Genomic DNA, 18,405 nt, shown 5'->3' with positions numbered 1-18,405 from the left:
CCTCGTCCCGTCATCGCCAATCGGTTCGTCGTCCCTTCCTCGTCCTCTCGCGGGCCAGGCGGGACCTGACTGACTCGGGATGCGTCCCTACCCTTCTACCATGACAGCTACAGCAGCCCGCCAGCCAACACCTGTCCTCCTTCGACCCCTTCTTCTGCATGGCGGAGCCAGAGCATCCCGACGGCGCCTCGTCCTCGTGTCGCCGATCGTCCACCACGACAGCCCACATCGACGCTTTGCTCGAAAAGTGGCGAGCCGCCGTCGCAGCACGGTTCGCCTCGAGCGCGACGCCACGAGACGACCACGAGCCGCCGCCGCCGGTCCTCGACAAGGGCGCCTGCATCCCTGTCTACCGCAGCGTCTTTCCTGAGCGAGGCGACGACGAGAAGGTGTCGACTCGCGGCGACGTCAAGACGCTCGACCACAAGGAGCCCATGTCGCACGACACTTTCGAAGGGTGCGCCCCTCCTCCACGTCCTCGACGCCCCCTCGAGCCAGCGCGCGCCGACCTGGACTGACTCGTCACCCGCACCCAGACTCGTCGAGCAAGTACGTCTCGCGATCGAGGCCGGCGTCCAGCCTCGGCTCAACAGCAAAGGGTCCTCGGGCAGCTACTTTGCGCGCAACGTCGTCGGCCGCACGCTCGGCATCTTCAAACCCGCCGACGAGGAGCCTTATGGCACGCTCAACCCGAAATTGTCCAAGTGGATCCACCGCAACTTCCTGTCCCCCGTCATCCCGTTCGGGCGGGCGTGCCTCCTCCCCGGCCAGTCGTTCATCAGTGAGGCGGCCGCCTCCGTCGTCGACGAGGCGCTCGCGACGCACATCGTGCCGCGCACCGAGGTCACCGAGCTCGCGAGCCCGGCCTTCTTCTACGACTGGGTCGACCTCGAGCGCGAGCGGCGCAAGGGCGGCAAGCTGCGCGCCAAGGAGGGCTCGTTCCAGGTCTTTCTCGACAGCTTCGTCGGTGCGTCCGCGCTCTCTGTCTCTCTCGCGCACCTCGACGCGCAGATCTGACCCTTGCGCACCGACGCAGACGCCTCTGCATTCCTCGCTCGGCATCCCTTTCCCGGCCGACCCGTCGCGCCCTCCTCAAACGAGCAGAGCCGCTCGTCGCAGGCGCGCAGGCGCCACCACCGCCGAGGGTGCTGCACGACGGCGCTCCTGTGCCTGTGCGGCCGGACGGGCGCAGAGCGGGACGAGGTCGAGCCGGCGCTCGAGCACGAGGACGAGGGGCAGGGTCCGAGCGCGACGGGCGAGGGGCCCGCAGAGCAGCCGCAGCCGGGGAGGCGCATGCGGGTCGATGCCGCGTCGGCGAGCACGGCGTTCGAGTGGACGGTCGAGATGGTCGAGAGCTTCAGGGAGGAGCTCGAGAAGCTCGTCGTCCTCGACTTCCTCATCCGCAACACGTGCGTCTCTCTTCCTCCTCTGTCCCTCTTCGCCTCGCGTTTCTGACGCGCCTCTATTTGGCCACAGCGACCGAGGTCTCGACAACTTCATGCTCAAGCCGTGCACGCTCGCGTGCTCGCCCTCGGCGCCGCCCAAGCCGCACCTGCACCTCGCCGCCATCGACAACTCGCTCGCGTTCCCGCACAAGCACCCGTCGGGCTGGCGCACCTACACGTACGGCTGGCTGTACCTGCCCCTGTCGCTCATCGGCGAGCCGTGGTCGGCCGCGGCGCGAGCGCACTTCTTCCCGCTCCTCGCCGACCCCGAGTGGTGGAGCGCGCTCAAGGTGCGGCTCCGGCGCGAGTTCTGCCGCGACCGCGCGTTCAGCGACGAGATGTGGGAGCGGCAGTGGAGCGTCGTCAAGGGCCAGGGCCTGCTGCTCGTCAAGAGCCTGCGCAACGAGGACGAGGGTGCGTCCGCGTCGCCTTCCTCTTCTCCCTTCTCCCCGAGCGTGATCTTAATCTTGTCTCTCTCCCCTCCTCGCAGGTCCTGTCGAGCTAGCTCGCCGCTCGAAGAAGCTCGTCGTTGACGAGTACCGCCTCGTCCCGTCGCCTGTCGATCCGCCCGCACCTTCGCCCAACCTGCGACGCCTCGACTCGGAGCCTCGACTTCCCGCACCATCACCCGTCGACGCCCATGAGGCGCTCGAGCGCCCTGCACTGCCCGAGCGTCGCTCAGCTCCGGCCGACGCCATCCCGCACGTCGTCCTCGACGACGCCCGTCCTCGCGCACCCGCTCCCTCGTCTGCGACCCTCCACGCTCCCGTCGTCGTCCGCCACGCTCGACACCGTCGTTCTCGCTCCGACATGGCGCCGGACTCGTCCGCGTCGTCGTTCGTCGCCGGCCGCAGCCTCTCCGCCTCGTTCGACGGCGCGGCCGACTCGGCGCGCTTCCTGCGCCGACCGCTCGACGCCCTCGCGGCGCCGTCAGGGCGTCGCTCGAGCCACGACGATGCGGCGGCAGGGGCGCCCGACGGCGAGGAGACGGGCGTCGCGTTCCTGTCGAGGCTCGACCGCGTTGAGGCGACCGAGGCCCGTCGGCTCAAGCGCGCTCGTCGAGACCGAGCGGCGCGACGGGCGCTCGACGACGCGTCGAACGTCGACGGCGCTGCGCTCAGCGACGGCGAGGGCGCACGCGGGCTCGGCGGCCGGCGGCCGGCGGCGGGACTCGATAGGGTCCGAGCGGCGGACGAGACGCGGTCCGAGCGGCGGCCGAGGGCGAGCGGCAAGGAGGCGGACGAGACGACGCGTCTGCTGGGTGGGACTATCGACGAGGAGGACGAGGACGAGGAGGGAGAGGACGAGCTGAACGGGCGCATGATCATGAGCTGGTTCGGCGGGCAAGGGCAGCAGGCGTTGCGGCGGGACGAGGAAGAGCAGGTGGGACATGCTCCGGCGGTGTCTACCAGGCCCCTGCAGTGGGTCGTTGTCGAGGTGCGCTCCCTTTTCTCTTCTCGACAGTCGGCCTTGCGAGGCGACCCTCTTCTCCCCGGTCGTCACACTCACGTTGCACCTTCTTCCTGCCCGCAGCGTGTCGAGGCCGTCAAGGAGACTCGACGAGCATGGCCCTGGCGATGGTAGATGCCCGAGGACCTCGTCAGCTCCTCGCAATCACCTCGTCCTCCGCCTCGTCGCCCTGTTCTCGCCTCGCTTCTGCCTCTTTCTCGCGCTCGCACACTCAGCTTCGCCTCGAATTTGTCTCTGCTCTGCGTCTGCGACTCGTTCGGCGTCATCCACAACCTGTGCTTGTCGACGCGGCGCAGCCGCGTCGGCCACGTCACACCGCTCGGACCGCTTTCGCTCGAGGTCGAGCGTCACGTTCGGGACGGCCTGCGGTGTTTCTGCTCTCGCAGAGGGACGCAGAGGACGCCCTTGCGACCTCGCTACCGTCGTTGAGGCCATGCTCGTGCTTTCGCGTCGCCCAAAGGCTTTTGGCTATCGAGAAGGTCGTTGAGCGGCGGCCGACCTCGAGCTTCTGCTTCTCTGCTGGGAGACGGTCGTACGCTACGTACGGCAAGGTCACAGAGGGTATCGCGTTGTGTTGGGCCGCGGCCGACGCCTCGCTCGCGCGCTTTCTCTCTCCTCCCTTTCGGACTTTTTTCCGACCTCTCGAGCGAGGCCTGACGCCGCACGCTCTCGCAAGGCGTACATCCAGTCGTACCTGTCCGACAAGCGGTATACAGCTCACAGTCGGCTGCGCCGTCATTCTCGTCATCCTCGTGGCGTCGTCCCGTCTCGAGGGGCGCGTTCACTTTGCGAAGGTGTTCAACGGCGCGCCGCTCCCGGGCCAAGGGACGGCGGCGCTTTCGACGAGACGGAGTACGTTGCACAGTTCGAGAAGGACTTGGGACGAGGGCTCGGGAGTCGTCGAGGCTGAGAAGGTCCATGCGGTCGCACTTTGGCTCGAGGGAAATGGACCCTCGCAGCTCGCCCTCCTCTCGTACCGTCCCCTCTTTCGCATAGTTCTCTCTCCGTGCGTACGATCGAACTGGTCTGCTTTGCATGGCGGCGTCTGAGTAGTGAGCGAGAGGTCGAGCGCAAGTCGAGCGCAGTTCGCCCGCCAGTTCAGTTCAGAATCGGAAGCGCAACTTACGACGGTCAAGGCCAACGCGAATGCGGCGAGATCAGCAGGCCGAATAGCTCGTCACGTTCCACTGCTCGCTCGGCTTGGGCTTGAGAAGCCCTCAGGCCAGCGAGAGCTCGACGAAGCGGCTTGAGCGTCGTGCGACGCCGACGGCTCGTCTTGTCCCCATGACGGCGCTTTCCTCGGGCTCTCTACGAGCTTGTCGCGTCGGCGATGCGTTCCCCAAAGTCCTAGAGAGCACGCGAGAACGACAGCGATGCGAGGCGGCGGTTGCAGCGCGCCGCACCGAGCCTGGTGCGAAGGCCGCGTTGGCTGAGCGCCGCTCTCGCTGGCTCTCGCTCTCGACAGCTGCGTGCGCAGCGTATCCCAGAGAGCCCCAAAAGCGATGATACTGACCCTCACCAGCTGCGATGCGGCCCACACAGGCGCACAAGAGCCCGCAAGGACGCTACTCTCGAGCTCTCGTCAACCGTGCACTTCCTCCTCGAGCGACACATCGCGGGACAGATACGGCTTGCATTCATTTCAGACTTTCCTTGCAGATCGATGGAGAGGAGAGGAAAAGGATGGAAGGGGCGCAGCGAGGGATGGCGCCTCACTGCTTGAGCGTGCAGACCATGACCTCCTTGGAGAAGAGCCCTGAAACGCGCTCGAGGATGTCAATGCCGCTCGATGCGACGAGAGAGACGAACAGAGAACGCACCGGTGAGGAGAAGCTTGTTTTGGTACGGCGCCGCCGTCGTCGAGCCCATGACGATCTCGCCCGAGTCGCCAAAGACGCGCTCGGACCGGTACTTCTTGCCGCCGCTGCAACGTCGTATCGGCCGTGAGCACACATCTCGCAGAGCGAGAAAGAGAGGAGGACGCACCTCTTCTTCTCGGATTGCTCGCGAACCCTGAAGACCTCGACGGCGGGGCGCGGTCCACTCCTGCCGCCGTCCTTGCCCGCCGCCATAAAGTCGAACAGCTTGGTGAGCGCCGTCAGGTAGATGTCGACGCCCTTGGGCGTGACGGCGACGTGCACGTTGTCGAAGTGGCGGTTGATCTGCAGGCGAGCGCGAGGTTAGGAAGGTTCAAGGGGACCGTGCGCGACGAGGCGAGGAGAGGGCGAGGGACGTACGTGAACCTCCTCGACGGCGGCCAGAGTGTGGTTCGGCTGCGCCTGCCAGACCCGCATGAGGCCCTCGATGGTCGACGCCTGGTAGACGAGCCCGTTCGGGCCGCTCGCGAGACCTGCGGGCGAGAGAGACACAGTGAGCGCCGCTCGCCGAGGCAGAGCGCGACAGTCGGGACGACGCACCGTTCGGGTAGATGACGTTGTCGGCGGCAACCATGCACTGCGCTTCGCCCGAGCCCGACGCGTCGCAGTAGATGATGTCGCTCGGGTTGCTCTTGAGGACCTCGAACTTGCGCGACCAGTGCACCTTGTGCCGGTGGTCGTTCGAGACGTAGAACGACCTGTCGGTGACGGCGGCGATGCTGTTGGGCGTGCGCACGAGCGGGTGCTGGATCGTCTTGACGTACCGCGCCGAGTCGCTGCCGACCTCGGTGTCGAAGATCTCGACGACCGAGTCGGCGCCCTGGGTAGGGGCGAGCGAGCGGTCCGACGGCGGGCGGTGCGAGTTGACGAAGATGGTGAGCTTGTTCGGGTTCGAGGGCGAGCGGTACAGCTCGATGGCGTGGACCCAGATGCCGTTGGCGGCCGGCGGAAGGCCGTCCAGGCGGACGCGCTTGTACTGCCGCGTGTTGATGTCGAGGAGGGCGATATAGTCGGTCGAGACGGTCGGGAGCTCCGTGGCATTTAAATGGGAGGTAGCCGGGACCCACAGCGTGCGAGCCTCGCGTGAAGAACAGGCGCTGCAGGGACGATGTTCTCGGTGAGCTCGCGGCTCGCCACGTCTCTCGGGCATTCAAGAGGCCGTAGAGGAAGCAGGCGGGTACAGGAGGACTCACAGGTAGGCGAGCCCGCTCTCCTGGTCGACCCACCGTGCGTCCTCGCACGCCTCGAGTCCTGCGTCCGGTCGCACCTCGATGTGAGCTCGTTTCTCTGCCGGTTCGAAAGCAGGGGAAAGAGGGGGCGCACCTGGTACCGCAAAGCAGTCGTCGTTGTTGAGCGGCGACACGGACCGGGTCACGCCTGCCCGGTCAAGCTTCTGGCCGACGATGACGGCGAGGAAGGCGGCGCCGAGCGCGAACGTGCCGACCTTGTAGCGCTTGAGCGTGAGGAAGCTCATCGTGTGGCGTCTGTGCAGCGGGTGCGCGAGAGGCAGCTGGCGAGAGGGGGAGGAGGAGAAGGGAGCTGAAATGGCCGAGAGCGGGGAAGAGAGTGGGGGCAGCGAGCCGTCGGCGACGTCGAAAACAGGGCCAGGGCAACGGGCGTTCCAGCGCGGCGTACGCCAGCTTCGTCTACACAAGAGTCAAGAGAGAGATGCGAGGGGGCAGGCGGTCGTGGACGAGGAATGCAGCTCGGGAGGTGGGAGAGAGAGAGAGAGGAACGGCGACGAGGGGGTATCTGACGGGCGCAGGTCTATGTAAGAAGGCGGCGAGAGAGAGAGACTAGAGAGGGGTCCGGGGAGTGGTACAGGAGAGGGGCGACGAGGCGCAGAAGGAAGAAGACGAGGCCCTACCGCTTGGCGCGGTCGGTGCCGACGAGCAGCTGCTCGAACAGGCCCGTCGCCGACTGCTCCGTCTTCATCTGCGCACGCAAAAGAGTCCGTGTCAGTAAGGGGGGAACGAGGAGAGGAACGAGGAGAGACGAGGGACGCACCTGGAGCATGTAGACGATGCCGGTGCGGTCGCCCTGGTCGCTCAGCTCGATGGCGACGCCCGTCTTGCCGACGCGCTCGACGCCGTCGGTGAGCACGATGGTCGAGATGACCGTCTTGCCGCCGCCCTTGTCCGAGTCGACGACGAGCTGCTTGGTGCCGCTCGGCAACGAGTGGAACAGCTTGAGCTTGCCCGTCCCGAGGCTCTTCCACACCGAGTGGTGCTGCTGCAGGAAGATCTTGCACCGCATCTGCGCGACGACGCTCGTCTTGTCGTCGGCGCGCTGCTGCTGCTGCTGCTGCAGCAGCTGCCGCTCGCGGTCGTCCGACATCGGGCTCGTCGGCGGGCTAAAGTCGAGCCCGACGCCGCGCTCGGCGACGCCCGACGCGCGCGACGAGCCAGGCGCCGACGCGCTGCGGTCCTCGAGCAGCGTTTGGGACGGCATGCGGTACTGCGACCCGAAGCCGGCCGCGCCGCCTGCGCCGCCGCCGCCGTGGTGCCCGAGGTTGAACTGGGCCGACGACGACATGGGCGGCGACGAGCGCAGGCCGTCGGCCGAGCGCGCTCGGTGCACCTGCTGGTGCGACGAGCCGGGCGCGAGCATGCCGCTGCCGGAGCGGGACGCCGAGCCGTTGAGGCTCGTCGGGTACAGCGGACCGCCGCGCCCGCTGATGTCGACGCCGTTGTAGCTGCGCTCCTTGGGCAAGGGCGGCGGCGCGGTACGAGGATCAAAGTCGGGGTAGGCCTGCGACGACTGGTACGAGCCGTTCGACTGGCGGGACGACGGGCGGGACGAGCTTGGGCGCGACGACGACGAGAACTCCTGCGCCGAGTACGGCGACCGCGGCGGCGCAGGGTACGCCGGGTAGCCGCCGTTCTGCTGCTGCTGCTGGAGCTGCTGCTGCTGCTGCCCGTACGGCGACTGGCGGCCGTAGGCGCTCGAGTCGCTGCCCGGGTACGGCGACGCGCCGCGCGAGCTGTTGCCGCCGTTGCCGATGGGCGAGTGCGGGAAGCCCGATCCGGTCGGGCTCTGGACGAACGCGTTGCCGGTGAAGCCGCCGTGCGACGACGCCGACGGTGGCGGACCGGCGTGCGACGCACTCGAGAGCATGCTCGCGTTGCGCTCAGGCCGGCTGACGGTCGCCGCCGCCGGCGCGCCGTCGCTGCTCGAGCTCGAGTGCGTCCTCGACGGCGGAGCTTGCGCACCGGGCGGCATGAGCTGCAGGGCAGGACGGCCCGTGTTGCTGCCGGCCGAGCTGAACCCGGGTGAGGGTGGCGGCGCGGTCGACGCGGTTGACGACGAGGGCATGAGGTGAGGTGAGGGGGCGGTCGAGTTGGGCGCGGTCGGCGGCTGGACGCTCGCCTGGAAGCTGGGCGACAGCGGGCTGCTGCGGTACGTCGGCGAGATGGGCGACGACGCGCCTCCTCCCACCGCGCTCCCGCTCGCCGACGAGTTCTGCCGACTGCCCTGCGCTGTCCCGAACCGGATCGCCTCGTCGAGCGCGGCGCGCCACTCGCGCGCCTGCTGCTCCTCGCCGTCGCCCGCCGCGTCGAGCGGGCGGAACACGAGCCGCTCCTTGCCCATAATGGCCACCTCGAACTCGCCGTGCGCCTGCTGCGCGCCGCTGTCCCGCACGCGCAGGTGCTTGCCCGCGAGCGGCGGGTACAGGAGCCAAAAGTCGGCGCCTGGCGCGGCGGCGTGCTCGTCGGCGGGCTCGACCGGGGCGCACACGAGGAACAGGTCGGTGAGGAGGACGAGGTGCGCCCGCGCGATGCGCACGTCGCGGCCCGACGGGTCGGACGAGGGGACGAACGAGAGCGAGACGGGCCCGGCCTTGCGGAGCTGGCGCTGGAAGGCGAGCGACGGCGGCTGCATCTGGAGCTTGCATTTCTGCGAGGGGCGCACAGGGACGCAGAGTCAGTCACTTTGACTCGAAAGAGAGTGGAAGAGAGAGCAGAGAGGACGAGCGACGCACCCGAGGCTTCATCGTAAAGATGTCGAGCGCCCTCGACGGGTCGAGCCGATGCTCGAGGTCCTCAACCCTGAGCGGGCTCGTCGCCGCGTACCCGCCGCCGTTGGTCGCCGACGTGTTGGCCGTCGACATGCCCGTCGCGCCCGACGAGCGGTAGCTGCTGCTCGACGGGCTGTCGAGCCCGGCCGAGCCGCCGCCGCCGCCGGCCGCTCCTGCTCCTCCGCCACCGCTGCCCCGATCGCTGCCCCGCTCGTGCATGACCCGCCCGAGCTCGAGCTCGAGTCTCGGCGGCGGCGGCGCTCCTCCTCGCGCCTGCTCGCGTCGGTCCTCGTCCCTCGCCCTCGGCTGCGCCGGGACGACAGGCACGGCCGGCGCGAGCACGAGCGGCCTCGTGGTGCCGAGCGTCTCGCCGTCGAGGTGGCGCGCGCGCGCGTCGTCGCACATGGCGGCGAGGCGGCGCAGCTTGTCGTTGGCGCTGACGAGGAGCGCGTGGTCGCTGCGGCCCTCCTGCGTCGAGCGCAGGAGCTTGGCATACAGGCGCTGGTAGTAGGCGACGCGCACGACGGGGAGGGTGAAGAGCGTGTCGAGGGTGACGAGAGAAGAGGAAGGTGAGGGTGGAGGAGGGAGGGTGTTGGGCCACGCGAGCGACGCGAGGATAGGCGCGAGGCGCTCGTTCGACTGGACGGGCGCGTGCGTGTCGTAGCCGTCCTGGAGCGTCGCTGCGTAGCGCGAGTAGGCCGGCTCGATCTCGTCGATCCAGCGCATGAGAAGGTCGCCGAGCGCCTTTGGCGACGAGGGCGACGGGCCGATCTCGAGCAGTTGCTGTCGCCGGCGGCATGAGGCAGGGTGAGTGACTGAGCGACGCAATGGGACGAAGGAGAAGGGAGAGGTCGAGAGAGAGAGAGGTTGAGGACGCACGGCGAGGAGGCCCTTGTTGACGCGGTACACGGCCTCGACGGCGCGAAACATCGAGTCGAGTACAGGTGGAGGAAAGTTGGCCCGGCTCCAGGCTGCTGCGACGCGCTGTGGAGGTGGGCGACAGAGGTGAGTTCCTGGGGCTCGAGCGAGACGAGGAGGAGGGGGAGGAAGGGCGGGCGCACCTTGATGATGGCGCCCAGGTCAGCCACGTACGCCGTCTCGGTCGCGATCAAGTCGGCGAGCGGGTTGGCCTTCTTGCCCTGCGTCGCCGTCGCCGACGACGCGCTCCTGCCCGGGCCCTGCGCGCTGCCGCCCTCGCGCTCGCGCTCGCCCGCCGCCGCCAGCGCCGTCCCGTCAAACACCTGCTCGCCTCCAGCCGAGTCCCGCTGCGACGCGCTGCCGCCGCTCGCGCTCGCCTGGTGCGACGGGTAGGCCGACGACGAGCCGGACGGCGGAAGCCGAGGCAGCGGCGGGTGCGCCTGCTGCAGGCCCGGCGCTGTGTGGCTGTCGTGCGCCGCCGAGAGCGAGCTTTTGCGCGGTACGCGGGGCGCGTCGCTGTCGGGCGCGCGGTCGTAGGCCGAGGGCGAGGCGCCGTCGCGCAGCTGGTAGGCGCGCGGGGGCGCCGAGGTGAGGACGGGCGAGAGCTGAGGGCGGGGGCGGTTGGCGGCCGAGTAAGTCGACGACGAGGATGGGGCAGATGGGGCTGGCGAGCGCGTCTCGAGGGGCGCAAGCGGGCCTCGGGCGCGAGGGTCGCCGAGGGGAGGCTGCTCGTGCTGGCCCATGCTGAGGCTGCCGAACTGGCCCGAGAGGGCGTCGCCGTTGCCGTACCCTGGACGGTGTTGCTGCTGGTGGCCCATTGCGTACTGCTGCTGCTGCTGCTGTTGGTGGTGGTGGCTGCTGCTGTGCGAGGACGACGAGTTGGCGGCCCTTGTTGGCGCTGGCGGGAGCGAGGGGGCGTAGGCCGAGTAGTTGGCCATGGCCGTGCGCTGCTCGTGGCGGTACTGCACAGGCGTGGCCTGCTTGCAGGGCGTCGAGAGGGTGGGTACGGCGAGGGTTGTTTCGCGGGGTCGAGGTCGATGAAGAGAGGGGTGGAGGCGCTCGAGGGTGAGCGCTGTGGCTCGCGCGCTGTGGGGCTGCTGCTGAGGTGGTGCCGGTGGCGGATGCACGCGTCGTGCTGCTCTCGGCGTCGAGCGAGGCGAGCTAGCTCGACAGACGCGGCGAGCTGGTCGACGCGAGGTTGCTCACCGCCAGCCGTCGCACTCTTTCTCTCTCGCGCGCGCACCTGCTCGCTCCGAAGTCTGGCAATCCATCCATCGTAGCGCCAGAAAGCGGCGAGAACGGCGCGACCACGAGTCGGGACAAGCGAGCTCGAGCCCGGTGCTTTCCTCCCCTCCTCACTCGCTGTTGCTGCTGGATCGCGGCCGAGGTACTCGATAGCCTCACGAGCGTGTTCAAGAGAGCAGAAGAGAGCGGGCGAGCAGTGCGTCTCGCGTTTGTTGACCTCATCGCCTCGACCGGTCCGGCCGAGCGGAGCTCGTCTTCCTCCTCGTCGTCCTTCTCGCAGGACTCGCTGCGTACCTCGTCAAGCTCAGCATGGTTGCGTCGGTCCTCCTCATCGTGTTGCCCATCGCGGCCACCCTCCTCGCCATCGCCAAGCCGCGCATGAACGTCCTCGGCACCCAGCGCATCCTCTCGTCGGCGCTCCACATCGACCAGTGCTCGCCCATTCCGGGCCTCGAGGCGTGCGAGGACGCGTGGGTCCACCATGACTCGGGCCTCGCCTACCTGTGCGTCCAAATCCCGCTCCCTCTCCTCCTCCCCGCCCCTCCTTCGACGACTGACCTGGTTGCGCACGCAGCGCCTGCTCGTCGGTCGAGATGCGCGCCCACTGGTCTCCGACCCTCGAGAACTTTGACGCGCTCACCCTCCCGACCGTCTCGACCGACCACCTGCGCCTCTTCTCGTTCGAGCACCGCACCCACTCGCCCGTCCACCTCGTCGGCCTCCCCAAGGGTCACCCGGGCCTGTGGCTCCACGGCATGGACGCCCTCCACACCCCGACCCCAGCCGAGCCCGACCTGTACACCCTCTTCCTCGTGTCGCACCCGCCGCCGGCCGACCGCTCCTCGGCCCCCAAGGTCGGCGCCGACTCGGTCGTCGAGCTGTTCGAGACGGTCCTCGGCACCGCCGAAGCGCGCTACGTCGGCACGGTGCGCCACGCGCTCGTCCGCACGCCCAACAACCCGGTCGCGACCGGCCCGAGGTCGTTCTACGTGTCGAACGACCACCGCCGCAAGGTGCACTGGACCCGCAAGCTCGAGGTCGCCTACGTCGAGACGTCCGAGATCGCCCACTGCACCCTCCTCGACTCGGGCGAGTCCGAGTGCACCGTCGCCGCAGAGCAGACGTACCCGAACGGTGCGCACCCTCTTTCTCTTCTCTCTCTCTCCATCCCTCTCGCTCGGCGGACTGACTGCCGCTCGCCCACAGGTCTCGCCAAGGGCCCGAACGACCTCCTGTACGCCGCATCGACCTACACGGGCGAGGTGAGCGTGTACGAGATCCAGCACGGCGACATGTCGCTCATCCCGGTCGGCAACATCTGGGTGCGCCCCCTTTCTCTCTCTGTCTCTTCTGCGCGCTCTGACACGACGTCGCACCTCCAGCTCGAGCGCCCGATCGACAACCTGCTCGTGTCGCCCTCGACCGGGTCCGTCTACGCCGCCACGTTCCCCAAGTTCTTCTCGTTTGCGTCGTCGGCGCCGCTCCCCTCGTCGCCGGCCAACCCGCACCACAAGCGCTCACCCGTCGAGGTGTGGCGCATCTCGAACGAGACCGACATCACCGAGCGCTACATGGGCCGCAAGTACCGCCACGCCGTCGCGCTCGCCGACCCGCTCGGCGAGGTCGTCAGCGCCGTCACGACGGCCGCACCCTGGAGGGACGAGCTCCTCCTCACGGGCTACTTTACGCCCCACGCCGTCGTGTGCAGGATGGGCGAGACGCTGTAGCGACGAGGGCAATCCTGAAACTTAGACGTTCCTCCTCGAGCACTCTCTCCTTTTCTCTCGAGAGCGAGCGCGAGCGCAGAGAGAGAGAGAACCCTGACATCCACTGCACGACCCTGATAAAGCGCACCCGGTCTCCCTCTCGCTCACCTCCACAGCGCGGCCTGGCTGTTCCTCTTCCTCGTCGCGCCGCCGTTGCGCCCAGCGACCGGCTGCGACATGCTCGCGCGCCCCTTCTTGCCCGCACGGCCCTTGCCCTTGCCCTCGGCCTCGCTGTCGCTGTCACTCCCACCCTCGCTGTCCTCGTCATCGTCGTCGCTCGCATCGGCGGGCACCAGGTGGCTCGGCTGGCTCGCGCTCGGGCCGCGGCTCGCGCTCGCACTCACGGCGGCCGGCGCGAGGCTCTGCCGCGTCGTGCGCCGCGCAGGCGTCGTCCCGAGCTGCGACAGCGACGGCATCATGCTCGCGCGGCGCCCGCCCGCCGGCGTCGCCGCAGCCACAGTCGCAGCGGCGGCGGCAGCGCGAGCAGGCGTCGCCGCCTTGCCGGCGCCGTTGGCCACGACGGCCCTGCTCGCGCGTGGGGCGCGCGCCGAGGTCGGCAGCGCGGCGGCAGCGCCCTGGCTCGCGGCGCCGAGGCGGTGCTGGTGCGACGGCTCGGCCGACGGCGACCGGCTCGCGAGGCGGGCCGACGACGCGCGCGTCATGCGCGCAGGCGTCGAGGGCGCCGCAGCGCCGGGAACGAGGAGGTGCTGCTTGGGCGCGGCGGCGGCGGCGGCGGCGGCGGCAGGGGCGGGCGAGGCGGTCCGAGCGGGCGAGGCCTGGACCTCCTCGGCCTCCTGCTGGTCGTCCTCCTTCTCCTCGGCCACCTCGGACAGCGGCGACGACGCGCGCACGGCGGCGCCGTTCGAAAGCGTCTGCTCGGGCTCGACGATCGAGGGTGCGGCGGCGGCCATGGGCGAGGAGGGGTCGTTGGGCACCGGCGACGGAGGTGCAGAGGCGTCGGGCGTTGGCGGAGCATGCTGCTGCACAGGGAGCGAGTCAGTCGGGCGCACTTGGTGCTCGAGCGAGTAGGAAAGAGAGGGCGCACCTGAGCCTCAGGCGAGCCGTTGACCTGCGGCGCCTTGTCGGCGTCGACCTCGGGCGTCGCGTCGCGCATGTCGACGTCCTCGTCCTCCTGCGCCGTCGGCTCGTCCTCCTGCCCTTGCCCGACCGTCTCCTGCGACTCGCCGCCCTGCGTCTCGAGGAAGAGCGGCTTGTCCTTGACGAGCGGGACGAACTGGCTCTCGGCCGGCACGTCCGCCGGCGCCGCCTCCTGCTCGTCCTCGCTCTCGTCGTCGAGGACGCGCGACACGTTGTCGACCTCGATCGGCGGCGAGCCTCGCTGGCTGCTCGACGGGATGTCGCCGATGCTCGACAGGTTGCGGTACCCGCCGCCGACACGGCCGTTGGGCGAGCGCTGCGTCGCCGACAGGGCGGTGCTGGCGGGCTGAGGGAGCGGCTGAGGCGAGGGCGACATGTGGTGCCGGCGCGGCGAGGCGTCGACGGCCGTCGTGATGGGCGGTGCGGTGCCGTCGTCGGCGGTGCGGCGAGGCGCAGGGCCCGGTGACGTGGCGAGGACGGGCTCGCCCGCGGTCGGTGCGCCGACGGCGGCCGTCTCGGACGCGTCGGCGGGCGCGAGGTCGACGGTCTCGTCGATGGCGGGGGCTGGTGCGGCCTCAGGCTCTTCCGCCTCCTCGCCCTCGTCGTCCGACTCTGCGCGCCGGCCCTTGCCCTTGCGCTGCCGGCGCTCCTCCTCCTCGCGCTCGGCCGCCTCCCAGTCGAAGGCGGCCGCGCTGATGCGGCGCGAGCTGCGCTGCGTCTGGCTCAGCAGCTCGTCGACCTCGTCCGCCGCGTCGACCGCGCTGCTGTCCCTCGCCGCCGCGACGGGCGACGAGCTCGCGGCCGTGATCGAGGCGTACTTGAGCGGGCTGCCGACGGCTGCGGAGCCGGCGAGCGGCCGGGAGCGACCCTGCGACGACGGCCCGCCCGAGCCGAGAAGGAAGGAGGCGCGCTTGGCCGCGGCCGACTTTTGGGCGCTGCGGCTGAACGCGTCCGACGCGAGCTGCGCCAGGGACGCGCGTGGCCTCGCACGGCCCGAGAGCAAGTTGGCCGGCTCGGCGGCGTCGTCCGAGGACGAGTCGTCGTCAGACGATGAGGAGCCCGAGTCGGACGACGAGCTCGAGTCGCCGCCGATGCGGGGCAAGGCGGGCTCGGGCGACGAGGACGGCAGGCGCGTGTTGACGGCGGCCTCGAGGACGGGCGACGACGGCGGGAGGACCGTGTTGGCCGCCCGGGCGAGGTCGTCCTCGCGCTCGTCCTCCTCGTGCGCCGCCACCGGCGCGGCGGCGGCGGCCGCCTTGGGCTTCTGGGCCGACGGCGGCGCCTCGTGCGCCTCGTCGACCTCCTCGTCGCGCGCCTTGACCTCGTCCTCGTCGAGATCGCGCGTCCCCCTCTGCCTCGGACTGCTCATCGCGCCGAGGCTCGCCGCGATCTCGTCCTCGTCCGAGCTCTCGGCCGCCGGCGTGTGCGCCGCACTCGCACGGTCGAGCGCCGGGTGGCGCACCGAGACGAGCTCGTCGGTGTTGGCGTCGGCGGCAGGAGCCGGCTCGACCGGGGCGGGCTCGTCGACGTCCATGGCGTCGACCGAGGTCCCCTCGCCCGTGACGGCGACCGACTCGTGCTCCTGCCCAGGCTCGGGCTCGGTCGACGGCTCGCGCTCGTCCTCCTGCTGCAGCGCGACCTCGGCCGGCAGCGTCTCGGGCACCTCGAGCGTCTCGCCGCCCTCGTCGTCGACAGGAGGCGAGCCGGCCCGGCTCTGGCTGCGGCTCGCCTGCGCCGCCTTGCGCTGCGCCTTGGTGAGGCGCACGCGACGCTTGTTGCGGCCAGCGCGGGCGGCGCTGCCGCCGGGCGCCTCGCTGTCGTCGGCGTTGTCGGGCGACGACGAGCGCGCACCGCCGGCGGTCGAGGACGGGGCGAGGAAGGGCTTGTGCTGCGACTGCGAGGGAGCGAGCTCGAGCTCGGGAGAGGCTGCGACGGCGGCACGAGAGGCGGACGCCGACGGCTTCGGGTCGAACGAGGACGGCGGCGGCTTGACCGCCGTCGGCGTCGCCGCAGGAGCGGCGGCCGAGGTTGAGGCGCGCTCGGCGACACGTGCCGGCGAGGCCGGCGCGGCGGACGGGGCGGCGGCTGCGGCGGGCGCTGCGGCGACGGTCGCGTCGTGGAGCTCCTTGGCCTGCTCGCGCTCGACGACCTGCTCGTCATCGGCCTCGGCCGCCATCTCCTCGTCGTCCTCGGCCTCGGGCGAGCGTGCGCGCCCCTTGCCCTTGTCCTTGCCCGAGCTCTTGGCCGGCGCCGCCTCCTGCTCGTCCTCCTCGTCGCGCGCCTCCCTCGCGCGCTTCGTGCCCCGGCTGCCCTCGAGGCTCGCCTCGAGCACGTGGCCGAACCCGGCGTCGCGCAGGCCGTCGACGAGCGCGCGCACCTGCGCCTCGGTCTGCTGCGCGTCGACGCCGAGCGCGGGTACGACGAACGGCGCGAGGACGAGGCCGAGGAGCGACGCCGCGGCGGGTGCCGGGCGCGAGGCGAGCGCGGCAGCTGACGAGGCGTGCAGGACGAGAGCTTGGCCGGGCGCGGGCGCCGAGGCGGTCGACGCGGCGACCTTGCGCTTCTTGCTCTTCTTGGCCGGCGAGGCGCGCTCGTTCTGGTCCTGCGAGGACGCGACCGTCGCCTTGCTCGTCGACGCGACCGTCGCCTTGCTCGTCGACGCGACGGGAGCCGGGTCGGGCGAGTCCGCGCGCTTGCGCTTCTTCGAGGTGGTGGCGGCGGTGGCGCCGGCGCGCTGCGGCCGCGCCGACGACTGGCTCGCGCGCGCAGGCGAGGACGTGAGCGACTGTGGACGTTTCGAGTGTGTCAGGATTGCGCTCGTGCGCGGCGAGAAAGGGGGAGCGAGGGGCGCACCTCGACCGCCTTGGCCTTGCCCTTGCCCTTGTCCTTCTTGGCCTTCTTGCGCTGCGGCTCGTCGGCTTCGTCGGCGCCCTCGTCGGCCGCCGCACTCGTGCTCGTGCTCGCGCTCGCCGCCGCCGCCGCCGCCTTCTCGGCCGCCTTGCGCTCCTTCTTCTTCTCGCGCTTGCGCGCCTTCTTCTCGGCCTTCTTGCGCTCAGCGTCGCCCTCGGCGTCCGACGTGCTCGGCTCGGGCTCGTCGACAGGTGCTGCGGCCGCTGCGGGTGCAGGTGCAGGCGTGGCGGCGGGCGCAGGCGTGGCGGCGGGCGCGACCTCGACAGGCTTGACCTTGGGCGGCCGACCGCGCTTCTTGGGCGCCGGCGCCGGCTCGTCCGGCTCGTCGGCCGCGGGAGGAGGAGCGGGCGTCGGCTCGGCGTCGACGACGGGCTTGGCCTTGGGCGGGCGGCCGCGCTTCTTAGGAACAGGTGCGGGCGCGTCCGAGTCGTCGGCCGCGGCGGCAGGAGCGGGTGCGGGCGTCGCGTCGGCGGCGGGCTTGACCTTGGGCGGCCGACCACGCTTCTTGGGGGCGGGAGCGGGCGATGCGGCGGGCGAGGGCGAGCGTACGGGTGCGGCCTCGACGACCGGCTTGGCCTTGGGCGGCCGGCCGCGCTTCTTCGGGGCAGGTGCAGGCGCGTCCGAGTCGTCGGCGGCAGGCGCAGCGGGAGCAGGTGCGGGCGTCGCGTCGGCGGCGGGCTTGACCTTGGGCGGACGGCCGCGCTTCTTGGGCGCCGGTGCGGGCGTGGCCACGGGCGACGGCGAACGCTGCGAGCGAGACCGGAAAGAGCGAGTCAGTAACGGTGGTGGAGCGACAGGCAGGAAGAGAGAGCGACGCGACGCACGTGGCTCTGGCTCGCAAGCTGGTCCACCTCGTCCTCGGCCTCGACCTGCTCGAGCACAGGCGCCTTGCCCTTGCCCCTCGGCGTCGGCTCGGCCGCAGCAACGGGCTGCACGACCTTCTTGCTCGCCGTGACCTTCTTCTTCTTCGAGGCGGCGGCGGCGACGACGACCTCGGCGTCGCGGTCGCTGTCGCCGTCGGTCGACTCGGCGCGCGCAACCGACTTCTTGACGGTGGGCGGCCCGCGCTTCTTGGCCGGCGCCGGCGCCGGCGTGGTGGCGACGACAGGAGGCGTGGCCAAAGCTGCCTGCCTGGCCTGGAGGGCGGCGAGGGCGCGCGCTGCGGCGGCGCGACCGAACGCGACGTCGTCCGGGGTGGCCGGGGTCATGGGCACCTTGTCCTTCTTGGTCTTCTTGCCCGTGGTCGTGGCCGGCGTGGCGGCCCTGCCGTCCGAGGTGGACGCGGCGGCCAGGGTGGGCTTGGGCCGGGACGGGGGCTTGTACTCGTCGTCGTCGTGGCGACGCTTGGACGGCGAGGGCGGCATGGTCGAGCGAGCTGGGTCGGCGTGCGGTGTGTGAGTCGGCGAGTCGGTCTGGTGGAGAGCTGCAAGGGGGAGCCGACTGGCTGCGGGTGAGCCTTGTTGACACACGAGAGAGAGGGACGAGGGAGGAGACGCACGTCGTTCAAGGTGGTGCGGGTCGTTACCTGGTGCCAGGTGCGCGTGTTGAAGGGTCGCCGTGGTCGTCGCAGGCGGTGGTCGTCGAGCGAAATGGCGAGGGTCGAAAAGCGGAGGCGGGACGAGGCGAGGCGAGGTGCACACGCGACTGGGCGGGGCAGT

General features: G+C 70.5%; 5 protein-coding genes across 5 annotated transcripts; 2 read left to right on the top strand and 3 right to left on the bottom strand.

The window, feature by feature from the left end:
- Nucleotides 1-158: 158 nt before the first annotated feature.
- On the top strand, nucleotides 159-3,076 carry RHOBADRAFT_53950 (uncharacterized protein; the record flags this gene model as incomplete). Its single annotated transcript, XM_018417076.1, has 6 exons — nucleotides 159-457; nucleotides 537-967; nucleotides 1,037-1,409; nucleotides 1,477-1,859; nucleotides 1,936-2,882; nucleotides 2,979-3,076. 6 exons carry the CDS (start codon nucleotides 159-161, stop codon nucleotides 3,027-3,029), a joined length of 2,484 nt encoding a protein of 827 aa, XP_018271100.1. The 3' UTR covers nucleotides 3,030-3,076.
- A 1,455-nt stretch (nucleotides 3,077-4,531) lies between these two features.
- RHOBADRAFT_53949 (uncharacterized protein) lies at nucleotides 4,532-6,266 on the bottom strand (the record flags this gene model as incomplete). Its single annotated transcript, XM_018417075.1, has 7 exons — nucleotides 4,532-4,671; nucleotides 4,736-4,839; nucleotides 4,902-5,077; nucleotides 5,153-5,265; nucleotides 5,333-5,889; nucleotides 5,986-6,043; nucleotides 6,116-6,266. 7 exons carry the CDS (start codon nucleotides 6,264-6,266, stop codon nucleotides 4,628-4,630), a joined length of 1,203 nt encoding a protein of 400 aa, XP_018271099.1. The 3' UTR covers nucleotides 4,532-4,627.
- Nucleotides 6,267-6,655: 389 nt separating this feature from the next.
- Nucleotides 6,656-7,129, bottom strand: RHOBADRAFT_14984 (uncharacterized protein; the record flags this gene model as incomplete). Its single annotated transcript, XM_018412231.1, has 2 exons — nucleotides 6,656-6,727; nucleotides 6,800-7,129. The coding sequence occupies 2 exons, from the start codon at nucleotides 7,127-7,129 to the stop codon at nucleotides 6,656-6,658; spliced, it is 402 nt and encodes a 133-aa protein (XP_018271098.1).
- Nucleotides 7,130-11,282: 4,153 nt separating this feature from the next.
- RHOBADRAFT_53947 (uncharacterized protein) lies at nucleotides 11,283-12,700 on the top strand (the record flags this gene model as incomplete). Its single annotated transcript, XM_018417074.1, has 4 exons — nucleotides 11,283-11,476; nucleotides 11,548-12,107; nucleotides 12,180-12,295; nucleotides 12,356-12,700. The coding sequence occupies 4 exons, from the start codon at nucleotides 11,283-11,285 to the stop codon at nucleotides 12,698-12,700; spliced, it is 1,215 nt and encodes a 404-aa protein (XP_018271097.1).
- Nucleotides 12,701-12,781: 81 nt separating this feature from the next.
- Nucleotides 12,782-18,111, bottom strand: RHOBADRAFT_53946 (uncharacterized protein; the record flags this gene model as incomplete). The annotated part of the gene is made up of 4 exons (XM_018417073.1): nucleotides 12,782-13,719; nucleotides 13,785-16,622; nucleotides 16,691-17,494; nucleotides 17,572-18,111. The coding sequence occupies 4 exons, from the start codon at nucleotides 18,109-18,111 to the stop codon at nucleotides 12,844-12,846; spliced, it is 5,058 nt and encodes a 1,685-aa protein (XP_018271096.1). The 3' UTR covers nucleotides 12,782-12,843.
- Between the last annotated feature and the right edge of the window lie 294 nt (nucleotides 18,112-18,405).

This window comes from Rhodotorula graminis, assembly GCF_001329695.1.
Source record: "Rhodotorula graminis WP1 unplaced genomic scaffold RHOBAscaffold_7, whole genome shotgun sequence".
Lineage (NCBI taxonomy): Eukaryota > Fungi > Basidiomycota > Microbotryomycetes > Sporidiobolales > Sporidiobolaceae > Rhodotorula > Rhodotorula graminis.
Note: the sequence above shows the minus strand (reverse complement) of the source record. Positions and strands in the feature narration are given on the sequence as shown.